This window comes from Pollicipes pollicipes, unplaced genomic scaffold (assembly GCF_011947565.3).
Source record: "Pollicipes pollicipes isolate AB1234 unplaced genomic scaffold, Ppol_2.1 Scaffold_4295;HRSCAF=5057_pilon_pilon_pilon, whole genome shotgun sequence".
Lineage (NCBI taxonomy): Eukaryota > Metazoa > Arthropoda > Thecostraca > Pollicipedomorpha > Pollicipedidae > Pollicipes > Pollicipes pollicipes.
In genome coordinates, this window is record NW_023596461.1 from 3205137 (window position 1) to 3217713 (window position 12577).

A 12577-nucleotide genomic window follows, 5' to 3' on the forward strand; every position below is an offset into this window, starting at 1 on the left:
CACGCAGCCCTTTTCAATTTGCCGGCACTTTGGTCTTAACTAAACGAATAATTGGAGGAAGACTGACAGCGAAACATTGCATTAATAATCGTACATGCGGTGTGTCATAAGCTTACCGAACCCGTGAAACCCTCAAGTGAGAACTGCGCTCACCACTGTCCACATCCGTCGGCGTCGACTCAGTTATTCCTTTCACTGTTACATGGACACTTGACTACAAAGGATGATCTGCCTGTGAATGATGCTACGCTCCTACTTCACCTACATGTTTCCATGAATCTAGGAATGGATACGAAAGTTTCACCTAACTGGTAGGTAGTGACACGTTATTCGCAAGATAAATTGATCGATATGGCCTGATGGAATAAGCTCCTCTGCCTTTTAAAATAGTACAAACATGAACTGTTTATTGATGCTGACTCTTATTTGAACCAAGGGTGATGCCAGGCTTCAAAGCGGGTTGTCTTATAATCACCCTCTAAATCCTTTTGCTTGAATATGTGCAGGCCCTGGCATAAGATGTATCAAATCTGCGCTGCAATTGTTATCAAAGTGTCGACCAGCATGCGCACATAAATGCTTTCCGTCGTCCTGGAGGGCCCGGTCGCATACAGCACTTCCTTTCTGGAAGCCACCCACCTCCGGGGAAGCTATCGGGGCGGAGGGGGACGCCAGGGGAGGGGGTGGGGGGGGGGGATCGAGGGGGACGCAGCGCGACGGGCGTGTGCGGGCCGCGGCCAAGCGATGCCGCCTCGGCAGCGCTGTCGGGCCTGCTACCGCATCAATCAGCGGCGGCCGGCAGTATTTCCTGCTGTAGAGAGGGGCGGTTCCTGCCGAAAAGGAGCGGGCCGAGCGGACCTGCCGCCGCCGCCTGAACTGGGCCCCCGGGCCGAGCGGGCCTGCCGCCGCCGCCTGAACTGGGCCCCCGGGCCGAGCGGGCCTGCCGCCGCCGCCTGAACCGGGTCTCCGGGCCGAGCGGGCCTGCCGCCGCCGCCTGAACTGGGACCCCGGGCCGAGCGAACATGCCGCCGCCGCCTGAACTGGGACCCCGGGCCGAGCGAACATGCCGCCGCCGCCTGAACTGGGCCCCCGGGCCGAGCGAACATGCCGCCGCCGCCTGAACTGGGCCCCCGGGCCGAGCGAACATGCCGCCGCCGCCTGAACTGGGCCCCCGGGCCGAGCGAACATGCCGCCGCCGCCTGAACTGGGCCCCCGGGCCGCCAAGACCGATCGGCAGCTAGACTTTCCGGAGAGGGGGCGGAGGGCGCCGCGGTACTGCGGGGGCCATGGATGTGACACGCTGTGTGGGCGGGTGCTGGAGCTGCTCAGCTGAGGGCGCTGCCAGCTCACCGCCACCGCTTACTCAGGCCATCGGCTGAAGGAAAAGCAATTGTGGTAAGAAGTAGTGAATGAGATCACATGCACGTTGCCTTTGACGTCCATTGTTTTGAACGATTGATGCTTCAAAGTCAATGTCTGTGTGGTAGATTGTCCAATCAGAACGGATTAAAGCTATCGGGATTATAAGACGCTTGCGTATTTTTTCAGGTCATGACAATCATGCCTTTCGTGCCTTTTTAAGCTTAGTGTCTACAGTAGGCATATTAAGAGATATTTTCCTGGATGCTCTCCTTCCCTTAAAGTGGGCAAGACGCAGACAACCAGAATGCTTAAATCATGTTAAGCCATTGTGCCTATGACGTCATGGAGCATCTAAGTCTAAGGCTATGCAAGGTAATGATTCAACAGCTTCTCAGCATCACTGTTGATATGCAGACGACAGTTGCAATTTGCAACAACTCTAAGAAGAGGGAAATAGTCTACTTCACCTACAACTCCTTAACTACCGTCGTGACACCCGGCATGGGTCGCCAGCTTCCTCACGTCTGCTTCACGGCGTCTGTATGCATTAGTTTTGCTGTTTGGGAAAAAACAACTGCTCCCGTGAAGCTGGTTCACAGCATGCATCTCGCAGAAACTTTTACAACTTCAGGGAAACTTGTCGATAGTAAACTGGGCTTGATTACCGTGCTTGTTTACTTGAACCCAAGTCCTTTTAATTTTTAAATGTCAGCGGAATTTACGCTGACAAGACCGTGTGCCAGCGGTAACGGTACCTCTGCGAAGAGGCCGAGCAGCCCGAGTCACCTGGTCCTCCTTAAAAGCTATCGTCACTTGACCCTCAGGTTATCACCTTGCCTAAGTTTGCTTCACAGGTACTTTGAGCGATGTCTTTGCTCTTTTCAAGAAGCAACAGCTACTTACTTCAAACTGGCTAGCGGCATGCACTTTGCAGTAACCATTAATAACTTCAGGGAAACTTGTCGATGACAAACTTTGCTCATCGTCAGCAATTTTAAATTACCTTCTGTGATGAACTGACGGAAACTTGGTATGAATACCGATGGCATCTAGTCGCAATGGTTCCCGTTATCACCCAAACGAAAATCAAATTTCAGTGGAGTTGGAGACTAACGAGTCCTCTGACTTAGAAGACAAGCTCGCCAGAAATAGCTCTGCCCTCGAAGAACTTTGTTAAAGGACTTCGATTCATCTTGCATGCAGTTAATCTCTTTGGCCCAGATTGGTGCCAGTTTAAGAGCGTTAACTTTATCCAACATCGATAGTAGCGCTTGTCTACACCCACACATGGTCAAGTTTATACGCTATGGACGCAAAATGGTCTACATATTCCCGCCCTTCCAAAACAACAGCTCTCTTCCCAGCGTGCAGCATTTAATCAGGTGAGGTACGAAATTCAACACACAACATAGTGAGTAGAATATTGTACCACGGCTAGCTAAACTAAAGTTATGTCGGAATAAACAGTGTGCCAAGATGAACGCCATAGCATCCTGCGATGAGCTACACATTCCGACGGACTGCGCAGCTTCTGACAGCTTGTGCAAAAGATCAATGCGTTAAAAGCTCGTCATTGCCGTCGTATTTTATGGAGTATTCCATAGCATTGTGATGGATGGTGCCTTGCATTTCAGGCGTGTGGGGCGGATCGTTTGCAACATCAGACCGTCCTGTATACCGAAGGAGGGAGTGAAATGAAACAATGCCAAGCGTCCTGCTCCGTAGCCGGAACTGAGAGAAAGGAGAGCTGCCGGGATGTCATCAGTTTTGGGAGAAGGCTGGTGCATCCTCCTCTCAGAGAGATCACCGCGCAGGCTGTTAACTTAAATATGCTGACCTAATCCTCTTCTCAGGTAGATCACCGCGCAGGCTGTTAAACCGAAGCATGCTGACCTAATCCTCCTCTCAGGGAGATGACCGCGCAGGCTGTTAAACTTAAGCATGCTGACCTAACTATCAGGCATTCGGGCTTCTACCCGAACAACGCTGCACGGCACTGCAAACTTGTAACGCGACCAACAGCTTCAGATGACCTGCATCAGAGAGATGCTTACCAGGCAAGCGTGGAAGTCACTCATGAGCAGCATCCCTCGCCAGCGCACGCCACGCTCCTGTGAAATCGTATCCTCGAAGGTGCCGCGTGGGCCTTCCAAGCGACGCATCGTGCGCCAGCACCGGTTAGACTTATGCGTTACCGTGTCAATTTTTGATTAATTGTATTCCATGATCAGGTGTCCCTACCTCGCCAGGATGTATCTTGTGATAGTGTGCTATGCCTACGAATAATACGCAGTTCTGTTATGTCCCGAAGTGATGTGAGCACCGTTATTTTCGTATGTGTTCAAGCTTCGATCGCAGTCAGTCCGTCATGAATCAGTGGCGTGGTTCGTCATGACTTATAGTCGTGATACTGACACACATTGAGCATTTTCCGACACATCCATCACTGATCTTTGTTTTTGATCTTTGAACGGGCTGTTTTCTGGCTTTGTCGCTCCTGTTCCTATTCACATACCGAAACTCACTTAAACTCGCTTATCAAATAGAAGGAAATACTAGTTCCAAAGGCAGAGTTACCACGTAATCGCAGTACGCGCCAGTCTTCAGTTTCTCCGGCTGTGGCAGTGAAGGCAGCCTCCGGCTGTCACCGGTCTGCCTCGTGCCGTTTGGTTGGTGGCACCACACTCCGGAGAAGTTGGCCCGTTGGCCGCTGGTGGCGCCGCCTGTACTGCCTTTGCTCAGTGGCGTGCGGGGGCGCTGCCGCCGGGTGTACTCCTCGGACGTTTGTCGCTTACCTCGCGTGCGGATTGCCCTTGAGGCCTGTCCTGAGCGTAAACAAAATATCTCCCCGATGTGCCGCCCAGCATTTGTGAAATAAGGAAAAAAACGATGGCGTAAATAAGCGACAAACATATTTGGGCAGCAGAATAACGTAGCTAAACCGCCGTGAGGTCACAAAGCGTACTGTGTGACTCGGTTTCCGGCGATGTCGATCTTTACATCAGCCTCGCTCGAGGGCTACTAGCAGCCGGGTGCATTTGTAACAAATCGTTAGTGCTGGATCGTAAGTAGTATATCTCATATTTTGTTGCAATGTTCCTTTTGACGATAGAATAAGGGGTGAGTGAATAGAATAGAATAAAGAGTTCGCCCTTGATCCGAACTGGCGGAAAAAACTACCATGTGGTTAGGTGTGTGCAAAAAGTAAAACTGAAATTATGAACATATTTTACATCTGCGACGAAGGTCCAGCAGCCCAGGGGCAGATGGACATGCGGGGCACACTGTGGCTGTGGGATGGGTAGCCTATGACACACAGAGATAGAAATTAAAAAGGGTGTGGGGAGGTAACAGATCCGGCGAAAGACCGTCCCGGCTTTCATCATTATGCAAGGTGTTCACTAATGTTGTGCGATGGTAATTTTTCATAAAATCGGAAGATTCATCTTGAGCAACAAAAATGCAAAAATGTAATTTTGACCGACGCGACCACGAATGTTTGTGTATTGTTGCTACGTATAGTTGGGCCTATGTTGTCTGATGATGTTGAGAGGGTCAATGAAAAGTTAGAACGCATTATTCATACACCCTTTATGACAGTTTTTCCCATGATGGAAACCGATAAATGCGGAGAGTAGAATCACTATCTAAGAAAAAAGCCAATGTCCAGAATGTCATTTTTAATGACATACGCACACGCACACACGCACACACACACACACACACACATATATATATATATATATATATATATATATATATATATATATATATATATATATATATATGTATATCATACATGAGGACATTGCGTATTGTCCGGGCAATACGCCATGGCCTGATAGGTGTTTGTCATGTATACATGCGTACATATATGTGTATATATAGATATATATATATATATATATGTATATATATATGTATATATATATATATATATATATATATATATATATATATGTAATATGCACGCGTGTATGTGTGTATAATGGCATAATGCAGGCATATGAGGCCATTATGTCATGTCTGATCTGTGTACCACCCGAGCGATCTGCAAGCAGCATATTATTACGTACGGCAGTCGTCCTTTATTCACTTTGGATCTCTCATGCACGATAGCAAGCTTGCACCACACGGATATCCAAAGAAGGATCGTTGTTTCCCTTGGCGATGATTTGTATTCAAGCGGCTTGCATCCACATGCGCCCAGCGTTTTTCTGATCGACCTCGTACGCGAAAGGCCTTTAAATGTCGCGGATCTTAGTACCATGGCATGTTTTGCATGACAAGCAAAAACGCTCGGGAAGGCGGGTTTTTGTCGACTCACTGAAGCTTCTTCCGACTGCGGTCCAGACCGCTCATCCATATGGCACTGGGGACGACAGGAACCTGACCGGCTGGGTATTTCAGGGAATGCTTCGCCTTTTCACTGGGCCTTCGAGTGTGAGAGCCAGTGAGAACCAGCTCACAAAGCTCACAGCTCACAAAAAATCACACAAAGATGGACTCACAACATTGGTAACCTGCGGCCGGCGGCGAAACGAAAGGTACGCCTCGTCTGCCCTAGTTTCTGGAATAACGAACGAGCTGTGTCAGGTTGGCCCTTCAATTTTCAGCACCTGACAAAAGATCAAATGAGCACAGTCTGGCGAGATAAGTGTTTGATGCTCCCTAGGACACTGAGCAATGACGTCATCAGTGAGGGCTTGCATTGCGTATGTTGCTTCCGCATGCGGCAGTTCTGTCTCTTTCTTTGTTTTAGCTTATTTTGATGAGATTGACCAGTTGATGAGATGGCCTGCAAGTCGGCATCGGTCTCACTACACGGGACCGCGTCATACCTCATCAGAGGTCATAGGGATTGGTAGCGTATTAGCGTCAAACCAAAATGAATTGTTAAGTGATTAGACATGACTGACATTTCCAAGCCAATCAAGCCAACATCTATATGAGCACAATGCCCGACTTCTTCAAATGATCTTGACCTGGCCTCAGTGGCCTTTGATCTTCTTAACATTTAAGTATGGTTACAAAGTGCAAACGTTTGCCCATCCTTTTAATTGCAGTTAAAAAGATGTATGAATAATATTGCGCATATCAGAGGGCTCTTAAATCTCACACATTTTCGTGATTTCAAATGTATAATGCGCTGTGGCGTACGTGAATCCATCACTTCGGTGGTGAGATTGGCGTGAGTACTGGTGCCGTTTGGTGACTTTCGATCAAGTGATAAGCTCCTGAGGTGCCGGGTTGTGGAGGAGACCACTTCCACCCTGCACCAGGTGGTTGAGGAAGTCGAAACACCTCAGACAGCGCCATGTTAGGAACTAAAAGGATTAAATTCCAGGGCTTAAACACCATTTACCTATCGGGCTCATCATAAAGAATGCCGTTTCTCCTGTAATGACAACAACGAAGGCCAATGATTTGGCCGCCAGGCGCCGCTGGCAGCCAGGTGATTCGTCGCATAAGATGTTCGCAGTGTAACGAAGCGGAGCAGAATCTGTTTGTTCTCAGTGATGCTTCCGGGATTTCTTAAATGAAACAGAATAACATGAGCCCGCCTATCATCGCTGTTACATCATGTTTGGTCCTTTTCTGATGTCACGGACCCATTGTCGCAAAATCAGGCGTACGAACTGCAGCGTTGAGCGGTGAAGGGCTTAGGTCCATTTAAAGAAGGTTTTAGCATCATCATTTCTAAAACTAGACAAATTCTGGTTAAAAAGTGGTTTCTTAGCATATATAAATGCTGACAAAAGAGATATATCTGCTCACCGTTTTCTCCAAATTATGAATGGTAGGTTCATTAAATGGGATGCAACAACTTCAAGCAAGTCTTTATTCCAAAAAAGTAGTTGTTTAACTTAAACAATGGCAGAACGAGGCACCTTTTCCCACCCACTGATACACAGTTTCCTTCCACTCAAGAACTCGTTGTTTCCTTCCTTTAAGGCCTAAGCCACAGACACTCGAACTGAACCACGTCTATTTGTGCATTTTGCCTTCTTTAAAACACCTCATCTGTACTACACCATGACTAATGTGATCTCAGTCGGCGCTTAACAGAGGCTAGCGAAACCGAGGACACACAGCTGGATGGGCCTGCCAGCTCCAGTGCGGGGCTGGGACAGGTGACCGGTCACCCGGTGCGCCCCCGGCGCAGGCGACCTTTCACCCGGTGAGGCGTCGGGACAAAAATAGCGCAAAACTCCTGCGTATACACTCGTTTGAATCGTCGACATGGGCCTTGTGTTTTCAGAGAAAAGAACTGGACAAAATGCCGCACATAGTTACCCATGGGTAGCTGAATATCCCAGTCAATGCCGGCTTAAACTTACGTTCTCACAGGCTTCATGGGGTAGAACGTACAGAGGCCAGAATCTAGTCTTCAAACCTACACCTTTAGCCTAACAAAATGAGCTGTCTAGAAGACACGACGTCACAAAAAGGTCCTGATGTGATAATTCCTATGGACAGCAAGAGGCGGAGTCATCCGAGCCCATTAATCGCGTTTGAGGTGGCATCGCGCTGCAATTGGATTACTCGCACAATTTCAGCAAAATGTTCGTCTATCATATAAAGGAAAGCAGATGTTTATCACCCGTTTTTTGTGTCATGCACTGTTGCAATCGTCCCGCGTTTCCTTTGTCATGTTCAACCCAGCTTCCAAGAAAGATAGAATAGAAAAGCCTTGCACTTCATTTATGTTTCTATGATATCATCATTCTTGGAGTTATCAACGATTCAAAATTAGCACAGAACCATTCAGCGATTTTAGGAATTTCGATCCATCTCTGTCATAGAATTTGTGATACAAAGGCCGCTAGCAAATGGTACGTCCGTGCAGTGATAAGTGGACTACAGATATTATTATCGTGTGCGCAGAACATGACACGGAATCGGCTCGATGCAATGATCATAATGAATGTAATCAAACGCAATCAATCGGTGGTGACGCCATCTGCTTCACCGACAAATAATCGTGTTGCATAAGCATCAGAAGACTAGCAGGTTACGTTACAGACGGACCACATGACACATGATACCACGTGGCTAAAGTACCTCATGTATTCACAGCCTTCGCTACTGCACATCGGATCGCGCGTAGAAAACGAGCAACAAAGTTGAACCGCAACACCCAAGATGAGTTGTGTAAATGTCTCTGGAGTGAAAGCAGAACCTCAGGCTGCAAGCAAGTCGTCAGGAATTCACGTCCTCACCCAGACCAGCTCGAACATGTTTCCCACGAGCCCTTCATGCCGGCGACTAGCCTGCGCTTGCCGGCGACGCGGTTAATGTTGGAGTGGATCGTCCTGAAGCCGACGCGTCGCAGCTCGCGGAGCGCGCGGTAGTAGCGGCGCAGCTCGGTGGCCGTCACGTTCATGTGCACTTCCATGCCCATCTGCCGGACGGCGCGCAGGCTCTCCATGTCGCCGCTCAGCCAGTCCCACTCGGCGCCCTCGATGTCGACCTTGAGGTAGTCGATCTGGCGCCGCTGGTGGCCGAGCAGGGCGCGCAGATCGGTCAGCGTCATCACGCGCCAGCCGCGGTGGTCGACGCGCGAACGGCCCGCCAGGCCGATCCGGTAGAACCGGGCGCCGAACGAGGTCACGTTCGGTGCCCATGGATCCATCGACGGGTCAAAGGCATGTACCTCGCAGCCGTAGTCGGAGACGTCGCGGTCGAAGCTCCACTCGTAGCTGATGCCGACGGAGTAGACGAGGCAGTCGCCCGGCGACGGCGCGTACTCAGGGTCCAGGCAGATGAACTTGTCGCCGTCGATCTTTCGGCCGACGGAGATGCCGCCGAAGAGCGTCAGTCGCTTGCAGCAGAGCTCAGGGTTGTACAGGTAGTGGTACAGCGCGCGGGCCAGCTCCTCGTCGTCATCGGGAGGCGCAGGCAGAAAGGGCTGGGAGGATGACAGCATTTCCGGCAGCCACTCCACGTATCCGCCGCGTGCCGGGTGACCGAGGAATTGCCTGTGAAAAGCAACGGTGCGGGCGTGCTGTTTGATTACTTTGCAGTGGGGCTACCGGCCTCGCTGCAAACATGGGCGTAGATACTACGGTAAACACACTCTCAAATGCGTCATCAAGACACCCTTACAAATTAAAACGGCCAATCATCCATGCAAAGTTTCCGGCAGTGTTTCACATGATCACGCGAGCATTGACCGCTGCAGTGATGAAGCATACAAAGAAGCGCAGCAAAGTACAGTAACGTTTCATATGTTTTGCGGCACAGCGTTAGTTTTCCTTAGAGACTTGGTCCGGCAGCTGTAGAAAAGCTACATACAACCGCATAAACGTCTGGGAAATCAGGATAAATCTCAACTCAAATTTCCGAATTCAAGGAGGCTATAGTGTCCCTTTCTCTCGACAGCGTCCCCAGCAGCCCCAACTGATTATCGACAAGTTATCTACCAATGAGTGACGATCAGCAGGCCGAGGAGACACAGGCACGTCAGGCTGGACACATTGCGCAGCCTGTTGCTGACCACCATCATGGCGCCCGGTGATGTGCCCGATCGGTCTGTTGACCTCTCGCGACTGGTGACCTCTCGCGACCCCGAGGGTGTGGCGGGCCTCCGTCGCTGTCCGGGTGTGGAGCAGGCCGCCCGACAGCACTGGATCCCGGCCGACACCCCTCAGTCCGTCGCTCCGGTGTCGCGGCCGGTGCCCGCCGGGTGTCTGCAGCCGTCCGTGGCAGGCTGTTGAGCTGCCTGCAGACACCCGGGAGAGGGCTGCTGAAAGGGCTGGTCATGGTGTGGTCCGCACTGATTCGGAAATCCCAGGGGAACTCGTCACGGCTCGTGGCATGAGGCATAATGTGGCATATTTTAAGGTTGGTTTTATCTGGTTAAGTATGGTTTAAGGTATCCAATTTTAAGGTTAAGGTAAGCATATTGTCTCCGACTTGTGTTCGCTGTGCATGTACCTTCAAAGGGTTCATGACGAATTCAACAACATGCCTTAGGAATATGGTTAGTTTCACCCTGGGCGTGAGGCCTTTGGGTAAGTGTAACCCTTACATCATACGTGTTAGCACTCTGTGCAAGAAATAAGTAGCTAGAGAACTCTTGAGACAGACGTTAAATGATTGATGCCTATACTGTTATTACCGGAACCAGGCATGGGAACTACACCGCCTTCGGTTTCGACTTCGGTTTTATAAAGCTGCATTTTTCTTCCAAAGGCTTTGAGTTCGGCTTCGGCTTTGAGCCATTTCCACGACTGTTTCGGATTCGACTCAGGCTTTGTGCCACTTTATCGTTTGACTTCAGCTTCAGCTTTTTGGTAATTTTCAAAAGAATAGTTTTAATTTTTGCTTCAAGCATTTTTGGATTATAGCCCCAGCTTCAGCTTCATTCAACCCTGACCTGTCGGCTTTGCTTTGTCATGGTGACTTTCTTCAACGCGGTTAAGAGCTCGCTTCACAAGACGCCCTACCCCTCCCGCCGTCACATGCCACACAACTTTTTTCGGTTGCGAAGGATGCGTGGCTGGAGGCCAACAACCAGCCGATTATTCTCAGGACCAACTACAACCTGGTGACGGCCGCAGAAGCGAATCAACCGAAACGTTATGTAAACGCTAGCACACAAGGTGAGTACGCTGGTCCGATGGTTGGCATCCGGAGCCTAGTTCCCTAGTTAGCCTAGAGCCTAGTTAGATGCCTAGAGCCTAGAGCCTAGTTAGCCTAGAGCCTAGTTAGGCGCCTAGTCTCGAACCCTGGTGACCTTTTTTATTTCACAGTTCAACCAGACACGAAAATGGCTTTAGTTTTGCAAAACAGCGCTATACACTGCGTTCAGCTTCGACCTCGTAATTTTAAAATAATACGTTCATGTTTGGCTTTCCGTTTCGTAAGACCCCGGCTGCTGACTACGGCTTCGGTCTCCGTGTTCAAAGTTTGAAACAGCTAGCTTTGCATTCGGCTCTACGTTTTAAACATGCGAGGCTACTGGCTTCGACCTCGGCTCGGCAGTTTCAGACTTCGAAGGCACCGGCTTCATCATTGGTTTAATGTCAACGCTTCGACTTTGGATTCGGTTTAGAAAGACTGAAGGCAGACTTAATCTCGAAGCCTGGCCGGAAGGGCTCCGTCGGATTCGACTTCGGAATTGAGTCACAGCTCTTTGAGTCGGAATCAGTGTCGACTCAAAATTGTGTGCTGGCCGATGGCAGAGCTAGAATCGAGCCCATCGAATCCAAGGCGGAATCGATTCCGGCGCAATGGCATCGAGCACAGGTCTGCCAGACATACGGAATAATGTTTGACACATGCACGGCGGTGGGTAATGAACGTTTCAAGGCACAGGACTAACAGTTTTGACCTCTGAATATTTATATATATATATATATATATATATATATATATATATATATATATATATATATATATATATATATATGCCTTGTCTGAGGCTCCTCACGAGATGTCCTACGCTCCCTTCCAGTCTCCCACCCCCTCCGACGGTGTAAATGGCGCGACGTTCGACCATGCTCGATAATCCTAATAACTAGTGGATTATTTAACGACCGCGCAACTGCTAGGCTAGTTAGTAACCTTGGCTGTTGCAATGACGCCTGAAAAATACAACAAGCACGTCCGAGACCAGAACCCGAGCCTCTGCTTCTCCGGTACCGCCGAACGCACCGCCCACCCCATCCCAGCAGCACTCACCTGTCCCTCCAGTGACTCCTGCACCTCCACACGCCCGGCACCTTCCCCTCCGCTGCACAGACCTGTCTGCCGCCGGGCAGTCTTGGCGCCGACTGGCCGGTCCAGACGGGACAGTGACCCGACGCTGGCCTCCCGGGTCTCATCCGCCGGGCCGAGCGGACGAGCCTCGGCTGGCGGCGGGCTCGGTGGCGGGGCGGCGGGACAGGTGGCCAGGGCAGTGACGCGGTGCTCCAACGGATGGGGCCGCAGGTTTATGATGGCGTGCGCCGGTGCTGCGGACGCTGTGCATGATTTCGTGGCGTCGGGGGGGATGAAGTGTTACTGGCACTGAGTTAACAGGATACAACACCCCAGTAATGAGTGAGACGGCATGCACCGCCGCACACACACACACACACACACACACACACACACGCACATATAGATATAGATATAGATATAGATAGATATACATACATATATATATATATATATATATATATGCACGTTGTTGCAGACTTAGATGGTATGCTTTCATTGCTGCAAG

At 50.0% G+C, this 12577-nt stretch overlaps 1 protein-coding gene across 1 annotated transcript; it reads right to left on the reverse strand.

Moving 5' to 3' along the window:
- Positions 1–8378: 8378 nt before the first annotated feature.
- On the reverse strand, positions 8379–12099 carry LOC119097112 (methyltransferase-like protein 24). The gene is made up of 3 exons (XM_037220160.1): positions 12052–12099; positions 9789–10087; positions 8379–9344 (listed from the first exon to the last, which is right to left on the reverse strand). The coding sequence occupies exons 2-3, from the start codon at positions 9869–9871 to the stop codon at positions 8582–8584; spliced, it is 846 nt and encodes a 281-aa protein (XP_037076055.1). The 5' UTR covers positions 9872–10087; positions 12052–12099; the 3' UTR covers positions 8379–8581.
- Positions 12100–12577: the final 478 nt, after the last annotated feature.